Source organism: Pongo pygmaeus, chromosome 7 (assembly GCF_028885625.2).
Source record: "Pongo pygmaeus isolate AG05252 chromosome 7, NHGRI_mPonPyg2-v2.0_pri, whole genome shotgun sequence".
NCBI classification, from domain to species: domain Eukaryota; kingdom Metazoa; phylum Chordata; class Mammalia; order Primates; family Hominidae; genus Pongo; species Pongo pygmaeus.
In genome coordinates this window covers 116,238,727-116,261,772 of record NC_072380.2, presented here as the reverse complement: position 1 = coordinate 116,261,772, position 23,046 = coordinate 116,238,727, and the positions used below count along the sequence as shown (strand labels likewise).

At 36.3% G+C, this 23,046-nt stretch overlaps 1 protein-coding gene and 1 pseudogene across 16 annotated transcripts in view; both read right to left on the bottom strand.

The window, feature by feature from the left end:
* The window catches only part of RIMS2 (regulating synaptic membrane exocytosis 2), a 775,539-nt gene that overhangs the window by 486,535 nt on the left and 265,958 nt on the right, over positions 1–23,046 (bottom strand). For all 16 annotated transcript variants that reach the window (XM_054499558.2, XM_054499559.2, XM_054499562.2 and 13 more), the window contains one exon: positions 8,975–9,285. In XM_054499558.2, the coding sequence (XP_054355533.1) occupies positions 8,975–9,285 (311 nt within the window). The remainder of the gene's footprint in view (positions 1–8,974; positions 9,286–23,046) is intronic.
* Positions 6,506–7,394, bottom strand: LOC129043067 (small ribosomal subunit protein eS6-like; annotated as a pseudogene).

The window sequence follows — 23,046 nt, the reverse complement described above, 5'->3', positions numbered from 1 at the left end:
GTAATTCACAGAAAGTGGCACCAAAGACATAGCCATCTTTGTTGCCTTTTTGTTTTACCTGTATTCTAAAAAGTATAAAAGAAATATCTAGGAATAAAGGTTATGAGATATTTGCTTCCAGGTTATTAGATTCTTTTTTCTCCTAAGAAAAACATTGGTGATTTATTTTTTCTAGTTCCTTAGCTCTATAGTTTAACCTCTTTCTTAACTATACTTTGATTTCCTTTTACAAATTATTTCCCTTTACATCATTTTATCTTATTTTTCTCATGGTTATGCTATTTTTTCTTACCACATAGCTCAGATGACCACTTTGAATAAGAGTCATGGCAATCATGGTCATGATTTCATGAAAGCAGACTACCTAGATAGTCCTTAAACCATATGTAATGCACACTTAGTAAATTCTAAATACCATTGATTTGGTGTTAGGTACACTATCAGCATTCTATAAATATAAGCATCTCTGAATTTACTGAAAAAAATCCATTATTGAAACATTGATTATAATGAAAATTTCATTAATTTAGACTCGATTTCACAATAGGTCTTAAACATTTACTACTAATAAAATTTCAATGAAACCAGTGATTTTGAAATGTAGCAATTATGCACATAATTCTCCTTTAATATTTTACTAAATATAATTTACATGCAGTTAAAAGTATAGATCTTAAATGTTACCGCTATAGTAGCCATTGACAAACACATCACCCAGTAATCCATACCCCTATGAAGATACAGAAGGTTTTCATCACCCCAGAAAGTTCCCTCAAGGAAAACATTGTTATGATTTCTTTTCTATAGATTTGTTTTATCTCTTCTTGACCTTCATATAAATAGAATCATATCATATGTACTCTTTTGTGTCTAGCTTCTTCCATTCATCACAATGATTTTGAGATTTATCCATGTTTCTGTGGATAAAAATTGAATTATATCATATGTACTCTTTTGTGTCGAGCTTCTTCCATTCATCACAATGATTTTGAGATTTATCCATGTTTCTGTGCATGTAAATAGTTTCCTCACTTCATTGATAAGTAATACACTTATTTGAATATACTTGAATATACCACAGTTTGTTTATCCATTCTCCTGTTGATGGACATATGGGAAGTTTCCATTTTGGAAATTCTATGAATGAGACTGCTATAAACATTATCATACAAGTATTTTGTAGATATATTATTTCATCTCTCTTAAGTAAATAACTGCTGTGTCATTGGGAAAGTATATACTTAATTTTATAAGAAACTGTCAAACACTTTTCTAATGTTTAGACCAGTTTATTATTTATTTATTTATTGAGACAGTCTCAGTATAAGAAACTGTCAAACACTTTTCTAATGTTTAGATCATTTTAATATTTACTTATTTATTTATTGAGACAGCGTCTCACTCAGTCACCCAGGCTGGAGTGCAGTGATGCAATCTCAGCTCACTGCAACATCTGCCTCCCGGGTTCAAGCAATTCTTGTGCCTCAGCCTCCCGAGTAGCTGGGATTACAGGCATGTGCCACCGCGTCCAGCTAATTTTTGTATTTTTAGTAGAGACGGGGTTTCAACATATTGGCCAAACTAGTCTCAAACTCTTCACCTCAAGTGATCTGCCTGCCTCAGCCTCCCATGTCTATACCATTTTAAATGTTTTATACTTTCACTAGCAAGATATTAGCGGTCAAATTCCTCGGAATTCTCACAAAAGGTAAGTGTTGTCAGGATTTTTGTTGTTTTAAATCGTAGCATTTCTAGTAGGTATATCAAAGTATCTCCTTATAGATTTGTTTTGTTTTTTTAGGTGGAATTTCACTCTTGTCGCCCAGGCTGGAGTGCAATGGCACCATCTCAGCTCACCGCAACCTCCACCTCGTGGGTTCAAGTGATTCTCCTGCCTCAGCCTCCCTGAGTAGCTGGGATTACAGGTATACACCACCACACCCAGCTAATTTTGTATTTTTAGTAGAGATGGGGTTTCTCCATGTTGGTCAGGCTAGTCTTGAACTCCTGACCTCAGATGATCCTCTTGCCTCTGCCTTCCAAAGTGCTGGGATTACAGGCGTGAGCCACCGCGCCCGGCACTTGATAGTCTTGATTTGCATTTCTCAAATAACTAAACACATAGGACACTTCTTGTACTTACTAGCAATTCATATTTTTTTTTATAAACAGCCTATTCCAATTTCTTATACTTCAGGGTTATTTTAAGTTAATGAATTTTAAGAGTGCTTTATATATCTTTTTAAGCAATATGCATTTTAAGCAATAAGCAAATATTTTCTCTGGAAATTTCTTGAAATACAACATGGTTATACAGTTTCTTAATGGTGTCTCGATGAATAAAAGGTTTTATTTTGATGAAGTCTAATTTGTTGTGGATTTTTTTTCATTTTATAGAATTAGTGCTTTCTGTGTCTTGTCTAAGAAATTATTGATTACCCTAAAATTTGGAAGAAGTTCTCCTCTAGTTCCTCCTACAAGCTTTACAGTTTTAGCCTAAACCAAGATCAAATAATATTCTCCAATATTTTCTTCCAGAAGTTTTATACTTTTAGGTTTTACATTTATCTCTATGATCCACTTTCAGTTAATTTTATACAGTAAAAAAAGTAGGCTTCAAACTTTTTTGCATATGGATATTCAGTTATTCTAGCACCATTTGTTGAAAACACTATCCTTTCTCTACTGAATTGCCTTTGCCTCTCTGTCAAAAATTACTTGTCTATACATGAATGGCTTTATATATAGACTCTCCATTCTGTTTCACTGATCTATTTGTCTTTATGCCAATGCCACAATGTTTTGATTACTGTAGACTTATAATGTGTTCAAATCAGGTAGTGTTAGGCCTGTAACTTCATTCTTCCTAAAAGCTGTTTTGGTTATTTCAAACATTTCTATTTTAATTTTAGAATCTATCTGTATATATAAATCAAATTGGGGAGAAATGACATCTTAACAATATTGAGTCGTATGATCCGTGTACACAGTTTATCTTTCCACTTATTCAGACTTTCTTTTATTTCTTTCATCAGTGCTTCAGTGTTTTCAACATATGGACCTTGTGCATATTTCGTTAGATTTATATCTAAGTACTTCATTTTTTGGTGTTAGTATAAATGTATTTTGTATTTTTAATGGTCTCAAAGTTTTTTTAAATTTCCATTTATAAGTTTTTCCTTGCTACTATTTAGAAAGATAAATGGTTATCAGACATTGACTATATTCTACAGCCTTACTCTAGTAACAATTTTATAGATCCCATTAATGTTCTATATAAATAATCATGTTCTCTGTGAATAAAGTGTTAGTTCTTTCTTTTCAATCTAGATGCCTTTTATTTTATTGTGCCTATTGCATAATAGTAAATCCAGGCACTATTATTCCATCTGTACTGCAAGCAGAAGTGTTAAGCACATATTTTGAATATCATTTTTATTTTTAAATAATCAATGTCACAGAGATATTTGGAAAGTCATAAGTACTACATAATAAGGAAATGGTGATTACCAAACTGCTAAATATTCATCATATTGAACCTACCTTAAAACTTTACAGTTTAGATCCAAGATAATTGTGTTATATTTTTATTACCCTTGGTATTTTCATTAAGAGTCATCATTTAAGCAGAAAAATGTAGAAACAAATACTACACTGAAATTCAATAAATATCTGTTGAATGAATGAATTATAACAATGAATTATAATATGAATGAAGATAATCCTGCATTAATTTGTCATACAACTACCAGTTATGGGAGGAAAAACATAGTGAAAGAGAATGTCTTCAAGTTTATCTCATGACCGAGGAGCTTAAAATACAACACAATAAAGAATTTTAGAACTGGAAGTCTTCTCAGGATTTAGACTGTCTTTTCCCATTCCAGAGATGAGAAAACGGACACACAGAGAAAAAAATAAACATCTAGAAATGATGACGCTATGGGGAAAAGGTGAGAACAGGGCCTAGGTTTTCTGACTTCTAGTTCTTTCTCATCTACCATACAAACTATCCCTATTTCTTACTTTTTAACTTCTCTAAATGTTGTAGAAACTGCTACAAATTAAATAGTAAAATTTTGCAAATAAACTTTCCTACATTTCACTAATTTTCAACTATGAAAATTATGAAGCATCCAACTATTAAATAATTTCAAATGTAAGAAACATCAACTAAATGTATTTAAACAGTTTTACTTTAGTTTTCACTAATTTTATTTTCTTAACCAGAAAAAAAAATCCAGTTTTAAAATGTATTTCACAAGTTATTTTGAAATAAAAATATACTTGAAACTCAAAAATATTTTGCATCTAAGTTGATAAAGAATTGCAATTTTATGAGTATATGTTAAGTAAGTATTCATCTACTCAATGCTAAGGTTTAGGGCCAACTTGATATTCATTCATTCAATAAATACTAATGGCCTATCTGTAAAACACTGTACCAAAACCTGTGAGACAAATAACAAGTCATTTAAAAAGGTCAAAACTACTACATTATGTTATAGATTAAAGCTCCTTAAAAGAGTAACATACTTTTCTGTTTCAAATATAGTTGTAAGTCCATAGAGATTTAAATTGAGTTGAACTGAAGCTTCTTTCTGATGCCACTGGTTTCTGAATGGTATTGAAAAAACAAATTACTAATGCTTTAAACTGAAATTATGTTCCTAGCATTACCTCCATTTCCCTGTCCAATTCAAATACTGCAAGAAAACCCATTCTGATAAGAAAGAAGAAAGAGAAACAGAAAGAGAAGGATAGAAGCTGGCAGGCAGGGTGGGAGACAAAGGAACAAAAAAAAAAAATAGGTTTAATTGAAAAAATTTAAATGGTGACAAAAGAAAATGGGCAAAGGGAGAAATTTCTACAACACTAAGAGAACTGCTCTCTAGGGCAGGGATTGGCAAACTTCTTCTGAAAAGATCAGAGAGCAAATATTTGCAGGGTTTTTTTTTTTGAGACAGAGTTTCGCTCTTGTTGCCCAGGCTGGAATGCAATGGCACGATCTTGGCTCACTGCAACCTCCAAATTCCAGGTTCAAGCGGTTCTGCTACCTCAGCCTCCCAAGTAGCTGGAATTATAGGCATGCACCATCACGCCCAGCTAATTGTTGTATTTTTAGTAAAGACGGGGTTTCACCATGTTGGCCATGCTGGTCTCAAACTCCTGACCTCAGGTGATCCGCCCTCCTCGGCCTCCCAAAGTGCTGGGATTACAGGCATGAGCCACTGCATCCGGACTATATTTGCAGTTTTGAGACCCATATGGTCTTTCACAACAACTCAACTATGGAATTGTAGCTGACAGCAGCCGTAGACAATAAATAAATGAACAGGAGTGGCTGTGTTCCAAAAGAACTTTGTTTACAAAAACCAAGTGGCAAGTCAAATTTGGCCCAGGTTCATAGTTTGCTGACCCCCTGCTGTACAGGAAAAAATTCAAAGGATTCAATACTGGCTACAGATAAATGTCTAATTAACTACTGTATAATCTGCATTTTAAAATAAAAGAAATACTCTTTAAAGTGTTTCCCAAATAAAAGTGTATGTAAATTATAATGAGTTCCATTTTCTTGGCATAACTACCAAATCTGATATTAAACTCTAACTTCTTTCCTGACTAAAAGTAATTTTTGTGAACAAAAGGAGCTATTGGTTGGGCATTTGTAAGGTTTGGAAAGAAGATATACAGTATGCTTTTAGTCATTAAGCATGAATTTATTAGTAATAGTAGCCAAAGCACCAGGCAAAAGAGAAAAGAATAAAAGGAACTACAACCTGTTGGCTCCCCACAATAGGTCAATTTTAACTGTTTATTCAGGCCAGTACTTGTGAGTGAAAGAGGCATTAAAGAATATAAGATTTTTATTTGTTCTCATTACCACCTTCTTCAAAGATTACAGATAGGCAACCGGGCACGGTGGCTCACGCCTGTAATCCCAACACTTTGGGAGGCCAAGGTGGGTGGATCATCTCAGGTCAGGAATATGAGACCAGCCTGGCCAATATGGTGAAACCCTGTCTCTACTAAAAATACAAAAAAATTAGCCAGGCATGGTGGTGGGTGCCTGTAATCCCATCTACTTGGGAGGCTGAGGCAGGAGAATCGCTTGAACTCGGGAGGTGGAGGTTGCAGTGAGCTGAAATCATGGCACTGCACTCCAGTCTGAGCAAAAAGAGATTCCTGTCTCAAAACAAAAACAAACAAACAAAAAAAAACAAAGATTACAGATAGGCTTTACCTTGTCTATGATGAATGAATTACTCATAAATTTATTGAATTTATTTTTAACACGCGTAACTTCCTGATGAAATGCATTCCAAAACTTAATATTCTATTATGTGACCTAGTGCTTTAGTATTTCGTTTTATTCTTCCTAACCCTGCCTCTCTAAGCTCCACAAAAAGCTATCTCATGTGGTTAATTTTTAAACAAATGGAGTCTATATTCCTATTATCCATTTTTTTTAGTCTGATCTTATTGATTTGTTACTCAAAAAATCTTACTTCTGACTGGATTCAGACTTAGAAGTAGAAGCTTGCAGAGAGGAAAGTGCATTTCTTAGCAATTTGTTCCTGATGCTTCTGTTTAGCCTCCTTCATTCTCTTGGCCAAAAGTTAAGCATATTCTGCAGACTCTTCCTAATTTTTCTTAGTATGCTGCTTCTCCAGAGCAATATGCTGCCATTTGTGCTGCAAGACACATGGAGTAATAAGATGCTGAATTTTGGGTGCTTTGGTCCTAGGTTTCTTACCTTCTTTGTTTAAAGGCTTTCTTACAACATACTGGTGGATATCATCTTCTTTAGAGAGATTGAAAAGTTTGTGGATTCTGCTAGCTCTTTTGGGCCCCAGGCGACGAGGTACCATAGTATCAGTCACTCCAGGAATATACTTAACTCCTTTTTTTACAATAACCAAGTTAGAGCGCTCCGATTGGCATCCACAATGCAACCACAAAGTGATTTTCTCTTTCTTTCTCCAGTTCTCCTTGGTCTGTAACAGGAATGCTCCTTACTCATTAGCAGGTGGACACGGCCATGAATCAAGACATCCCGCTTCATGGGGAACCATTGTTTGTCATTCCCACCACTGATGAGGACCACATAACCCTTCCATTCTTCAACCAGAGCGTCAGCAGCAACTTCTGTGGCCATATGCTTCTCAGAAAAAGTGCAGAGTTTGCGTTTATCGTCCACTTCAATGAGTTTCTGGCAGCCAGTGGCTGGGAAGGAGATGTCCAGCTTCATCTTGAAGCAGGTGAATGCCTCCAAGGCACCACAAAAAAGAGCCCATTATTCATTTTACTCAGTCATTCATTCACTCATTTTTAAAAAATTCTATCTCCACTGGTTATCTACTTTTTTCATATACTTTGACCATTATAACTGCCATTTGGGGAACTTTCTTGATCTCTGAAGTCACTGTGTAGCAGATACTACCAGCAACCCAACCACATTGCCTCATCGTTCACCAATCTGCTGACTAGAAGTGTTTGTTACACTCTGCCTGAGTGCTTTCTCTAGCCAGTGAGTTTCAGAGAGTTAACAATTCCCAGGATCAGCCCTGGACCAACAATAAAGGAGAGTTGATAAATTAAATACTCCAACTTCCTTGTCCTCTATATAGGATAACTCTGAGGTCTTTCTACCCAGTCTCCCAGAAGAAGTCCCCACAAGATTAAGATGATTGTTTTCCCCAAAGATAGGATGACATGTACTGTTCCCTTTTACTAATTTGCAAAAGAACTGGTGCAGTCATTGTTTTCTTTTTCTCTCAAGATCCAGCAATGTATTGGAGTGGTGACTTTAGGCATCATCTAAAATGACTCCCAGTGGTCTTACTTGTTAGAACTGATACCCAAGAACCTACCATACTATATGTACAATTTAGATTTGTTTCTGCAGGAATGCATGACTTTGTACTTATTCAACACAGAAATGTACCTGCTACTTCTGGGCAACAGAAATAGTACAAACCAGATTTAAATTTATCTTTATTCAAACAGAAAAATAAGGTATAGAAAAATAGGCTGGGCACAGTGGCTCACACCTGTAATCCCAGCACTTTGGGAGGCCGAGGTGGGCAGATCACGGGTCATGAGATTGAGACCATCCTAGCCAACATGGTGAAACCCCGCCTCTACTAAAGTACTAAAAATTAGCCAAGCATGGTGGTGCACACTTGTAGTCCCAGCTACTCAGGAGGCTGAGGCAGGGGAATCGCTTGAACCTGGGAGGCAGGGATTGCAGTGAGCCGAGATCATGCCACTGCACTCCAGCCTGGTGACAGAGCGAGACTCCATCTCAAAAAAAAAAAAGAAAAAGAATCTTCCCATCAAAATCCTTTATTCTCCTTCCAAAGGTAGGAAATATAAAAGCCCTATGTACTATTTTAAGTATCACACTTTGAACACGAAGAAGCCCATAGAACTGAGCCAAAATAGTTACAACAGAGTTAGCACATGGACATATCAAAGTCATGAAATCCTTCACTATAAACCTGATGTTGGATCTGCATATACTTGCTTGAAAACCCACATCATCCTTCAGCCCAAGATAGAACCTTTGGAGATATTGTTAACCTTCCCCATTATCTTAACTCCCACTTCCAACTAGTCCCATCAATCCAACCTCTATGAAGTGTCTTATAGCCATCTCTTCTTCATTCCCATTAGTCCAATGCCAGTCTGTCTTTCCTTTGACAAAAACTTCTAAGTTCCCCGTTTTATTTCACTTCTTTATGCTGGGAAATCTATCTGATAACCTAACACTCCCACATCAAATCTAAGATAGTTCAAACCTACGATAGGTCAAGTCCTGAACATCACATATAGTATTTATGTAAAACATATGAATGTTTACATTACTTAGACAACTCACCATTGCCTAAACATTTCATGTATTGTTATCTCTGTTTGGAATGAAGACTAAAAGTAATACATTTGCCTAAAGATTAAACAAAATGTTTACCTGTCTGAAGCTATGTCACTGGCAATGTGATGCTTCACGCCTGACCCATTTTTAATAGAATCCTGTCTTGTGAGCCCATGAGATCGACTTTTCTCCACTGCAGGTACAGATAAGTCACCTGAGGGTCCTTGGAACTGGGTCTGCTCATGTAGTTTTGGTTTCTTCTCCTGGGGTGCCTCCTCATTTCTTAGCCCTCGAAGAACCTTTTGATCAGGTTGCTGTGGTGTATTAGATCCACTATTATAAAACCATGCTCCTGATTTAGTGAGGATTTCTTGTTGTTTTCGGCACAAATTACATACCCACATAACCTGCACGTGAAGACATAGGGGGAAGAAATTAGTGTTCCCAAAAGTTAAAAACAAACAAAAAGAGACAAAAATTCAAGCAAACAAAAAATTACGTGGTTATCCTTCTGAAGTTAAAACACAATCCTAATTAACTGCTACTGTAAATTAAATAACATATACTTTCTTTTAATTTTTCTGAATAATTCTAATGAAATAGTCAACATTTATTGACCACGGAGATAGCAAACTAGAGTCCTAAATTGCTGATTGTTCATTTGTATTATTTAATTAGTTTTATTTAAATTAGACGCACTGTGTAATACACAGAAAATAGATTTTGAAGCTAGACAGTTGGGTTTAAATACCAACTCCAAAATTAGAAACTTTGCAACTTTCAACAAGGAACTGAATCTTCAAATCTATAAAACTTAGTTTCCTTAATGATAAAATAGGGAAATAGAGATGATAATTTCCCTGTATTTTGAGGCTGAATATTAGAAATAATTTATTTAAAATATCTAGAATATTACTTGTTATAAAGAAAATTAGCTGTCAGTATTAGGTTAACATTCTATCAGCAATTATATTCTTAAGGGGGCTTTTGTTTTTTTCAAGTAGCACCTAATGGCTAAAATAAAGCTACAAGCTTTGTTGATCCTCTATAAAAAACCGATTAATTGCTAATAATTTATACTAATGCATCTGATGTTTTTATTGTGGCAAAGACACAACATAAAATTTGCCATTTTAACCATTTTTAATTGTACACCTCAGTAGCAGTAAGTATATTCACATTGTGAAACAGATCTTCAAAATTTTTCTTGCAAGATTGAAACTCTATACCTACTAAACAGCAACAGCCCTTTTCCTCTCCTCCAACCCCGGCACAACTATTCTATACTCAATTTTTCAACAGATATATTTTTCAGATTCCAGAAATCTAAACATATTGTAATTAATATCTCTGTGGCCAGAAAGCCCTTCACCCTTTTCTGAAAAATCCTTTTCAATTAATCATTTAAAAAGTCATATTATCATAAAATAACTGTTCATAATTCAAGTGCGTGAGTGCTAATGTTTTGTTTATGTCAAATACTTACTCTTACAGAGCTCTCCAGGTTGCTAAACATTTTCTCACATAAAATAAATTACAACAGTATAGATAATCACAGTAGAAGTTTCAACATGGTGTTTTCAACTGACACAAAAATGTTTTTGTAAAATACCATGTAGATTTTTTACCTTATTGTCCATTATTCCAGTTCATAGTTTGTACAGATCTTATCACACAACATTGTACTTGCTCATTTTTATTATTGTGTTCTTTCTTTGAATTGTATATACATTTCTTTTTTCCCCAATTAAATTTGAAGTTTATTGAAGGCAGGAACTACATCTTCTACTAGCATAATAAAACTTTATAAATTATAGAATAGTAAGATATAATAAATGTTTGCTAGGTTTAGGTTGTTTAAAATTCTTCTTGGGGAAATATGGTAATAATATATTTGATATTATTAAGCCAAGATGTATGTTCATTAATTTCCTAAAGAATTAGTCATAAATAATATCAATATATGTATGTATTTTATTTTTATAAGTATTTTGATGTGAAAACACCATTATCTCACTGAAATTAAAAAGAATATGCCTCAGTTCAAATTTCTTTTGCTATAATTGGTTTGAATAGACATGAAATATATCTAACCCATCAACAGTCTCAAAAATGAAATTTGAGCCAGCATCTCAGCCTTTTGATGCCATCTTGTGACAAACGCAGGTACTGCAGATCTCTTTTAAAAAGTCACGCAAAACAGAACCACAAAATAATGTAAAAATAAATGAAGTTTGAATTTCAACTTTTCTGTTTTAAACAAGCTGTTATTTATGCTTCAGTGATAATCTATTCTAGATGATTATAAGATATAAATTTATCTGAATTAGGTCACACTCATAGAGTACTGAAGAAGAGCATCCTTTTGTGCCGGGTAATTAACAACAGAAATGAGAGCTTGTGAGACAGACAATTATCCAATCACTATCATCTGCAGAAACAGCATTTGCTGCTTTGTAACAGTTGAAAAATAAAATTTTTCACAAGGTAAGCAGGTTACTTAATGTATTTCGGAGCAGAGCTTCTCAAAGAATATCCCTGGGAGAATAGCATCAGTATCACCAGAAGTGCCGATTCCCAGGTCCCACCCCAGACTTACTGAATAGGAAACTCTGAGGCAGTGCCCAGCAATATTTTTTCCCCAAACCCTCCAGGTAATTCTGATTTTGCTAACATTTGAGAACCACCAGTCTATGGCAGAGATTCCTAGTTCAATATGTTAAATGGGTTACAAGCATGCTCCTCAGACTGGCTAAGACCAAAGGAGTTCATATACAGCCTTGTCAGTTCGCCTTAGTGTGAACTGCTGACTGTACAAGCAGTACTGTTTCTGTGGAGCCCAAAATGAGAAAAAGAATTGGAAACACTATCAGCTTAATTTTCCTCATCTGTTAATATCTAGTGAATATTAATATAAGACAGATGAGCATAAGGTATGAAGGATGATGTCTGATTCCTATTAAAGACTCTCCATGTGTTAATATCCTTCTCACATTGCCTGGGCTATGCACACCGCTTGCTCCTTTTCTGACTAGATCATTTGTTCCTTCCTAAATCACTAGCTCCTATATCCTTCCCTTCTTCCCTTCCTCCCTCCCTTATTCTATATCCCTCCTTCCCTTATCCTATATTCCTCCCTTTCTCCCTTCCTTATTTCCTTCCTCCCTCCCTTCCTTTCTTCCTTCTTTTTTTTTTTTTTCCTTGAAACAGGGTCTTCCTTTGTCACCCAGGCAGGAGTTCAGTGGCACAATCTCAGTTCACTGTAGCCTCAACCTCCCAAGTTAAAATGATTCTCCTGCCTCAGTCCAAGTAGCTGGGAGTATGGGCATGTGCTACCACGCCAGCTAATTTTTGTATTTTTGTAGAGACGGGGTTTCACTATGTTGCCCAGGCTGGTCTTGAATGCCTGAGTTCAAGCAATCTGCCCACTTCAGCCTTCCAAAGTGCTAGGATTATAGGTGTGAGCCACCACGCCTCCTAGTATTTTCTTATTCATATATTGACACCCTGGTTACCTTTCTTTTCTTCTTCTACCATATCCTCCTACTCTTGGATTAATAGTTTATTAATCCCTTAAGCTCAGGAATTCCAAATCTACCCACATCAAGTACTGTCATGTGCTGCATAACAACAGTTCAGTCAACAAAAAACCACATATAGAAGGGTGGTTCCCTAATATTATAATACCGTATTTTTACCATGCCTTTTCTATATTTAAATATGTTTAGATACATAAACACTTTTCATTACGTTACTACTGCCTTCAATATTTAATACAGTAACATGTTGTACAGGTTTGTAGCCTAGGAGCAACAGACTATATCATCTAGCCTAGATGTGTAGAAGGCTATACCATCTAGATTTGTTTAAGTACACTCCATGATGTTAGCATGACAAAACTGCCTACTGATGCACTTCTCAGACTGTATCCCCATCATTAGCAACACAATTGTAGTACAGAAAAACTGACACTTTCACTTGTAGCCCTTTACACAGATAGCAGCTTAGCTTATAAATTGGCGATGGTATTGAACTACCTCTCACAAACACCAATACCTCTCACAAATACATATATGTTGTGAAATGATTTTTCATTAATTGACTACGAAATGATTAATAGCTATTAGAGATAAATTCTGTGTCCATAGAATAAAATTTATCTAATTTGGCAATAAAGTCACAAGGCTTTTGCTAATAGAACCCTTTAACTAATTAAGTTAACCACATAAGGAATGCCGTCTAAAATATGTTAGAAATATATATGCCTATAAATCTCCCTGGTTAGAGACTATTAACTGATTCTCATAATTACCAAAAACATCTAGAACCTGAGAATACAAAACATACAGAGTTCAAAATTATAAATTATTATTACCTTCAGTCCTAAATATGCCAAAATTTTAAAAATAATATAGAAATATTAAGAGATGGAATAATCTCTAATGACCCAAATTTGTCACTTACTACCATATGTTTTATTCCATAAACATTCTTAGGAATGTTAGGAAAGGAAGGGAAAAAACTAAGGAAAATACAAATATCTTTTTTAAACCACAAAAATAATAACCATAACAGCTGCAGTGAATAGTAAAGCAAAAAAAAAAAAAAAAAAAAACAAAACTTACATTAGGTATATACAATAATTGAGAGCAATCTAAAGGTCTGCAAAATACTACGATTTTCTTCTAAACAGGGACAAAAAAATAGAGTAATTCAAAAAAGGGAGGGATTATAGGTTAAAGACTTACGCCAACGAGACCATAGGCCAAGCTCCTATGAGCCAGCTAACTGCACAGAAAAAGGAATTCACTAGACTCTACCTCTAACCATTGCCAACCTGCTTATAAATATGTGTGCATTTGTCAGAGAGGAAATAAGGTAAAAGAGTATAAATTCATCAAGTAACCATTACATAAATAGAAAATTGTGAAAGATTCTGGCTAGCTATTCAACAACTTATTTCCTTTCCTCTTAGAAAACTACATTTTCCATGTTATCATGGGCAGCCATGACCATACAATTATATTCTACCAATGGATTATAAGTGGAATGGGTGTGCCACTTTATTAAACTTTTAAAAATTCTCATGTGCTATCTTCATGCTGTTCAGCCAAGACCTTGGAGATAAGGAAGCCACAGGAAAAAAAGGTGCCTGGGAACCTGAATAATCACTAGGAGGAGAGCACTCAGCTGATCAGCTCACCAGTGTGGACTTCACATAGGTGAAAACTAAACTTCTACTAAGTTGAGCTTTAAAGATTTTTTGAGTTTATCTTCTATAATTGATAGCATTACCTTGACTAATTCACAGTCTTTTTAAAGTACATGCTTATTCAATGTGTATTACTAGCACAATCTTGTACGTGAAGAACAATACATTACTAGGGCATGAATATGAAAGAGCTTCGGTGTTGTTCACTAACTCATGAAAACAAATTGTGTGCTTTCTCCCTAACTCCACATTCCATGAAGTAATGTGGGTTAGCTTGAAATCAGCTGTGGTGGATGTATTTAGACTAAATAAATTGGAAAATGCCAAAAGTCAGAGATTTTTCTAAAAGAGAGCTGGTTGTTAGCACGTACGAACACACCAGTGACTATAACATATTCACTACATTCTACTAAAAGAATAATATTACATTTAGTTTAGTACATAAACTTAGATGAAGCTATAATTTACCATAAAAATTAATTGAAATCATAAAATTCCAATTTATTTACAGATGGGCAAGTAACTATTAACACCAATTCATTATTTATTTACTTATACAATATTTACTAAATGGCTACTATATGCCAAATGCTATGCTAAGAGCTGGTGAATAAAACTCAACAAATACACATTTTGCTACAGAGTATAAAGTGTAGTAGGGAGACAATAAGCAAATAAATATTGTTATAATTATGATAAATGCTACAAAAGGAATGCAGTCCCACCAAAGATCTTTCCCTCTGGCCCACATTGTGTTTGGAAAAAAACAAGGATGCAGAGATCTGCAAGAGGTCTGGAAATCCACAGGCTCAACCAGAGCATTACCCTAAAGCATTCCCATGATCAGATCCATGGTGTCTGTGTCTCTAAAAAGGCAGAATTCAAGGGTAGCTTGCACTACTAAACTACAAGCCTTCGCCCAGCACTGCCATGGTGAATTTTGAAAGTAGACACATTGGCTCACATCCCAGAAGGTTAACATTTTCTAATAGGATTCCTTAGGCAATTAAGAGATACTGTCATCTGTAAATACTAAGATTCTGGATTACAAAACAAAAATCAGAAATTTTCTTCATCTGATGCCCCTATACAAGCAGCAAAACTCCCAGATTTACTATGAACTGTAATCACAGCATTTCTAGCAATAGTCACACTCATAGGCTGAAGCAGGAAAGTTTGATGGGTCTTCATTAAATCTCTGGGGAGGCAACAGCACATCCTCCTGAGAGCTTTAACCTTAAGCATTTCCCAGTCTTAGCTGTTACAAACCCTTCTATGTTGGCTATCGCTGTGGCTTTGAAAAATTTACTCACAAAGAAAGGTATTTTATTTATTTCTCTATTTTTGATCTGATTTTTCTCAACAGCACACTTGCCAGATTCTTCTTTAAAGCTGCTCAGTAAATTGTAGTCCAATAAATAATAGCTCCTTTGGACAAATTCTCTATTTCTGATATTTCTGCTCCTTTTTCAGCTGTTCTCCAAGGAAGTATTCAGGTGTTCTGTGAGGCTTATGCTGCTACATAACCTGCAGCTCATCCAATTGATAGTCTGATTCTTCTCAACTTAGACAGACTTGTACTTCTCAATAAACCTGATCTCACTTCGGTTCCCACCAGCACTGCCAAACTCTTAGTCCCTGTATGATCCTCTATTCCACTATGGCAAAAGCTGTCTATTCTGCAGCTTCTTCTGCAAAGTCATCTCATCCCTCACTATAGATAGGTGTCATGTCTGGGACCCCTCACTATAGATAGGTGTCATGTCTGGGACATGTAGTTATGCTCATGCCACACTAGAACAAAGGACAGTTCTGGAAGTCAAGTCTGGCCTTTTCTTGGCCTTTCTTTTTTCTTTTATTTGTTGAGACTGAGTCTCACTCTGTCGCCCAGGCTGGAGTGCAGTGGCACAATCTCTGCTCACTGCAAGCTCCGCCTCCCAGGTTCACGCCATTCTCCTGCCTCAGCCTCCCGAGTAGCTGGGACTACAGGTGCCCGCCACCACGCCCGGCTAATTTTTTGTATTTTTAGTAGAGACGGGGTTTCACTGTGTTAGCCAAGATGGTCTCGATCTCCTGACCTCATGATCCACCTGCCTTGGCCTCCGAAAGTGCTGGGATTACAGGCGTGAGCCACCGCACCTGGCCTTCTTGGCTTCTTAATCATGATGCACTGCCAAGTTCATTCTGAAGTATCTATGCCCCTGATGGATGCTAGGGCATCCCGAAGGGTGATTCCCTTCCATGGATCTCAAATAATAATAAGAGTAAAAGATGCCCTTCAATTTAACAAAAATGCATCCTCGTCCTGAGTCAAAGCCTGGAAAGAAGAGACTGGAACATACCTCTAATCATCTACTGGCCTCACCTGTCTTCTTTCTCCTCCCCTACAATGTAGAAGAATAGAAGAAGCAAGCTTTTCCTTGACTGTTCTTTTCTGTATACCTAACACTTTCCCCAAATACCCTCAGGCTTGAAGTAATGAGCTTCAGTCTTCCCATTTCATCAATTTCATCCATTAAGCCATCCATTGCCTTAATGGCAAAGGAGAAAAAAGATGCCGGCTTACTGATAAAAGAATCTAAGTAGGAAGGCAATTATAATATAATATATGCGTTACACTGTGTTTTGAACATTGTCGGCTAAGTTCAGAGATTAATATCTGCCTAAGAACAAAGTATGGACCAGATACACCTCGAGAAAGAGAAGTCCTGGTAGCTTCTGGTTTCTGGTAAAATGGCTGATTTCCCAGCTTTAGGCAGGAGTTGTGGGGTGGAAGGAGGAAGTCTGAAGAAGATGGAAAAGGAAGCCTGGGCTGATACTTAAAGAATGTTAAAAGTGGCCAAGCATGGTGGTTCACGCCTGTAATCCCAGCATTTTGGGAGGCCGAGGTGGGAGGATCATGAGCTCAAGAGATCGAGACCATCCTGGCCAACATGGTGAAACCCCGTCTCTACTAAAATTACAAAAATTAGCTGGCCGTGGTGGCACTTGCCTATAGTCTCAGCTACTCAGGAGGCTGAGGCAGGAGAATTGCTTGAACCTGGGAGGGAGAGGTTGCAGTAAGCCGAAATCGTGCCACTGCACTCCAGCCTGGCAACAGAGTGAGACTCTGTCTCAAAAAAAAAAAAAAAAAAAAAATGTTAAAAGTGCAAGTTTTGAATATAGCAAAATCAACCGATAATAGCTCTCAAAAGAAACAGCACAACAGATCAAAGGTAGAAGGACTTGGAGTAAATATCAGAAACTAGAAAACAGATGGTTTAGCAAGTCATAAGGAACAAAGCATGGAACTGCTGAAAACAGAAACTGCTGCTAAGGTTGAACTTTGACACACTATTTAAAGCATGTTAGTATTAAGCTATTTCCTTTGAAAAGAAACAGATGGCCATATCAGAATTATTGAGGGATTCATTCAGTATGTGGGTATGCTCCAAAGAAATAGCAAATGAAACTCAAACAAATTAAGAGAACTGGGATGGATAAAATTACTAAGTATTAATTTCTGTAAACTTACAATAAATAGCTGATTAAATCAGAAAACTGAAACAATCAGATAATTAAGTAGAAATTTTAACAGCTTCATAATTAGTATGATGAGTACATGTTCCAAGTTTTGACAATTTTAAATGCCAAATATTAATTAAAAGACAGGAAATGATAATAAAAACAAGACAAGCTGAAAATCCAATCATATATTATGCCATGAAGTTTGTATTACTAAAAATTTTAGATATCTACATTATTATTCACCAAAACAAAATACAAAATTGCAAAGAAATGCAATGTAACTTGCACTTCAAGCCTCAGATAAATAATAATTAAAATTATAGTGAGTTTTACCACTTTGTCTAAATTTAAACTTTTAACCCTCTCTATTACTTTTCCCAAACTCTATTTTTATCTCTACTTATGTAAGTAATTTGTTTTATGCCATGATATAAATCTAAACTTTTAACCTTTTTTCTGCTAAAAGCAGACATGTCTTTCAATAGAAAGACTGTTGTTTCTACACCCAGAATTTTAACTTATAAATGAATAAATAAAAATTTTAAAAAATGAAAGGAAATTAGCAGAGCTAAAGCCTCAGGCCTACTATGTCCCCAGCCAAAAAGCAGGTACCAGTGAATAAGAGCACAGGTCTTGTGGTTTAACAGAACTAGAAGTGCTGCATGTGAAATGAGAAACTGAAATTCATGTTCACGTCTTCATTAATAAACAAAAGCTGAAAAAAATGCTGTGGAAATCTTCTCAACGTACAGCTTCCTAGAAGCTGTCGGCTTGGGCAAGTGGGACACACTTGTAACTCTGACACTGAACAAAGCCTCCACAGACTTGGTTTGTATATATGAATTTATAAGATCACTAATGTAAAATATCACTAATATATTAATTTGCAATATCACTCAATACCAAGACTGAGGCAAGACCACAGCTCATTAATGAATATCTGGTTCTGAACTGGAGATCCCAGAGACTGCATGAAGGCAATCATGAAATTATTAATAAGGAAGAAGTAAGTTCAGAGGAAAGAGGAAGGAAGAAAGAGAAGAAGAGAAAGACAGGAGGTCCTAGATGGTTTCACAGTTGACTTCTCCCAAACACTGAAGGAATAGCTATCTAAAACTTATTCTAAAATATTATAGATTACAGATTCAATGCCATCCCCATCAAGCTACCAATGACTTTCTTCACAGAATTGGAAAAAACTACTTTAAAGTTCATATGGAACCAAAAAAGAGCCCGCATTGCCAAGTCAATCCTAAGCCAAAAGAACAAAGCTGGAGGCATCACACTACCTGACTTCAAACTATACTACAAGGCTACAGTAACCAAAACAGCATGGTACTGGTACCAAAACAGAGATATAGATCAATGGAACAGAACAGAGCCATCAGAAATAATGCCACATATCTACAACTATCTGATCTTTGACAAACCTGAGAAAAACAAGCAATGGGGAAAGGATTCCCTATTTAATAAATGGTGCTGGGAAAACTGGCTAGCCATATGTAGAAAGCTGAAACTGGATCCCTTCCTTACACCTTATACAAAAATCAATTCAAGATGGATTAAAGACTTAAATGTTAGACCTAAAACCATAAAAACCCTAGAAGAAAACCTAGGCATTACCATTCAGGACATAGGCATGGGCAAGGACTTCATGTCTAAAACACCAAAAGCAATGGCAACAAAAGCCAAAATTGACAAATGGGATCTAATTAAACTCAAGAGCTTCTGCACAGCAAAAGAAACTACCATCAGAGTGAACAGGCAACCTACAAAATGGGAGAAAATTTTCGCAACCTACTCATCTGACAAAGGGCTAATATCCAGAATCTACAATGAACTCCAACAAATTTACAAGAAAAAAACAAACAACCCCATCAAAAAGTGGGCGAAGGACATGAACAGACACTTCTCAAAAGAAGACATTTATGCAGCCAAAAAACACATGAAAAAATGCTCACCATCACTGGCCATTAGAGAAATGCAAATCAAAACCACAATGAGATACCATCTCACACCAGTTAGAATGGCAATCATTAAAAAGTCAGGAAACAACAGGTGCTGGAGAGGATGTGGAGAAATAGGAACACTTTTACACTGTTGGTGGGACTGTAAACTAGTTCAACCCTTGTGGAAGTCAGTGTGGCGATTCTTCAGGGATCTAGAACTAGAAATTCCATTTGACCCAGCCATCCCATTACTGGGTATATACCCAAAGGACTATAAATCATGCTGCTATAAAGACACATGCACACGTATGTTTATTGCCGCATTATTCACAATAGCAAAGACTTGGAACCAACCCAAATGTCCAACAATGATAGACTGGATTAAGAAAATGTGGCACATATACACCATGGAATACTATGCAGCCATAAAAAATGATGAGTTCATGTCCTTTGTAGGGACATGGATGAAATTGGAAATCATCATTCTCAGTAAGCTATCGCAAGAACAAAAAACCAAACACCGCATATTCTCACTCATAGGTGGGAATTGAACAATGAGAACACATGGACACAGGAAGGGGAACATCACACTTCGGGGACTGTTGTGGGGTGGGGGGAGGGGGGAAGGATAGCATTGGGAGATATACCTAATGCTAGATGACGAGTTGGTGGGTGCAGCGCACCAGCATGGCACATGTATACATATGTAACTTACCTGCACATTGCGCACATGTACCATAAAACCTAAAGTATAATAATAATAACAATAATAATAATAAAAGAAAAAAAAAATATTATAGAAGGGGGAAAAATGGAAACTTCCATGACTCAAATTACACATTACCCCAAACTGGTGGCTTAAAACAACAAGAAATGTATTCCCTCACAGCTCTGGGACCAGAAGTCCAATTTCAGTATCACCTGACCAAAATCAAGATGTCAACAGGGCCATGATCCTTCAGAAGGCTCTAGGGAAAACCAGTTCCTTGTCTCCTCTGGCAATCAGCTTCTGGTGAGTATCATCATTCCTTGGCTTGTGGCCACATCAATCCAATATTCAAGAACAGCATCTTCGAACTCTCTCTGTTAAATCTTCACATTGCCTTCTCTTCTGTGTTTGTGCACAGATGCATATGCACTGATGATACAAGGGATTGCATTTAGGGCCAACCGGCATAAGCTCCCTATCTCAAGATATTTACTGTATCACATCTGCATCTTTTTTGAGGAAAGGGAAGAGTTGGGGGCCATATAAGATAACATTCATAGGTTTCAGGAATTAAGACATGGTTATCTTTAGAGGTGCCATTTTTCTGCCTACCACAGACAAAATTAAAGTAAAATTATAGCCCAATAGTACAAGTGGAAATGAATGCATACATCTTAACAATGTGAATCAAATCCTTAATTTTATACAGCAAATATATATGAGAAAGAAATGAACAAAGACGAACTTACCATGACAAAGGGGAGATTACACCAAAGATGCAAGAATAGTTCAATTCATCAAATTAATCAGATTCATCAAATTAATTAATTAAAATAGACATAAAATGACATTATCAATACATACAGAAAAACCATTCAGCATTCATAAAATGCAAGATTCATTTGTGTGAAAACAATATAAAATCTAGCAAACTAAATATTATAAAAATTAGCAATGGTTTAACCTAATAAAGGATATCTAAAAAACCTCTATATCCTATTTTATATTTAAGAATCAAAGGTAAGAGCATTCCTTTTAAAGTAAGAAATTAGCTAAGGATTCCCAGTATCACCACCTCTGTTTTACACTGTATTGGAGATACTAGCGAAGTAAATCTCTCCTGAATATCTCTCTCTGTCTCTCTCTCTCTTTCACACACACACACACACAGACACACACACACATACGAGAAAGGATGAAATAAAACTGTCCTTATTTGAACACTATTTGATTGGCAATGCCATTTGATTATGATAGAAAATCTAAAAATCTACAGCCAAAATATTGAGTAGTAAGGGAGCTCAGTAAGTTTCCTGGATCAAATCATGATTAAGCAAAATAAACAGCATTTCTATACACCACCTATAACCAATTACAAAACATTAAATAAAATTTTTAAAGAAGTCTGTCATAAAGAAAAATAACAGGCTGGGCACAATGGCTATGCCTATAGTCCTAGCACTTTGGAAGGCTGAGTGGGAAGACTGCTTGCACTCGAGTTTGAGACCAGCCTGGGCAACATGGCAAAACCCCGTCTCTACAAAAAATTAAAAAATTAGCTGGGCATAGTGGCATGACCCACCCCAGCTACTTGGGGGACTGAGACAGGAGGATCACTTGAGCCCAGCAGGTCAACGCTGCAGTGAGCCAAGATGTGCCACTGCACTCCAGCCTGGGTGACAAAGTGAGACCTGTCTTAAGAAAAAAAAAAAACAGAAGAAAAGAAAATAATATACAAGAGTCCTGCAAATTAAAAAAAACAAAAACAAAACTCTCCCAAGGATCCATTCCAAGATGGCCGACTAGGAACGGCTCCAGTCTGCAGCTCCCAGTGGGATCAAGGCAGAAGACGGGTGATTTCTACAATTCCAACTGAGCCTCTGCTGGTGATACCCAGGCAAACAGGGTATGGAGTGGGCCTCCAGCAAACTGCAACAGATCTGCAGATGAGGGACCTGACTGTTAGTAGGAAAACTAACAAACAGAAAGGAGTAACATCAACATCAACAAAAAGGACATCCACACCAAAACCCCATCTGGAAGACACCAACATCAAAGATCAAACGTAGATAAAACCACAAAGATGGGGAGAAACCAGAGTAGAAAAGCTGAAAATTCTAAAAACCAGAGCACCTCTTTGCCTCCAAGGGATCGCAGCCACTTGCCAGCAATGGAACAAAGCTGGACAGAGAATGACTTTGATGAGTTGACAGAAGTAGGCTTCAGAAGGTCAGTAATAACAAACTACTCCAAGCTAAAGGAACATGTCCTAACCCAATGCAAGGAAGCTAAGAACACTGAGAAAAGGTTAGATGAATTGCTAAATAGAATAATCAGTTTAGAGAAGAACATAAATGAACTGATAGAGCTGAAAAACACATCACGAGAACCTTGTGAAGCATACACAAGTGTGATTAGCTGAATTGATCAAGTGGAATAAAGGATATCAGAGACTGAAGATCAACTCAATGAAATAAAACAAGAAAACAAGATTAGAGAAAAAAAGAGTGAAAATGAACAAAGCCTGCAAGAAGTAAAGGACAATGTGAAAAGACCAAATCTATGTTTGATTGGTGTACCTGAAAGTGATGGGGAGAATAGAACCAAGCTGGAAAATACACTTCAGGATATTATCCAGGAGAACTTCCCCAGCCTAGCAAGGCAGGCCAACATTCAAATTCAGGAAATATAAAGAACACCACAAAGATACTCCTTGAGAAGAGCAACCCCAAGACACATAATCGTCAGATACACCAAGGTTGAAATGAAGGAAAAAATATTAAGGGCAGCC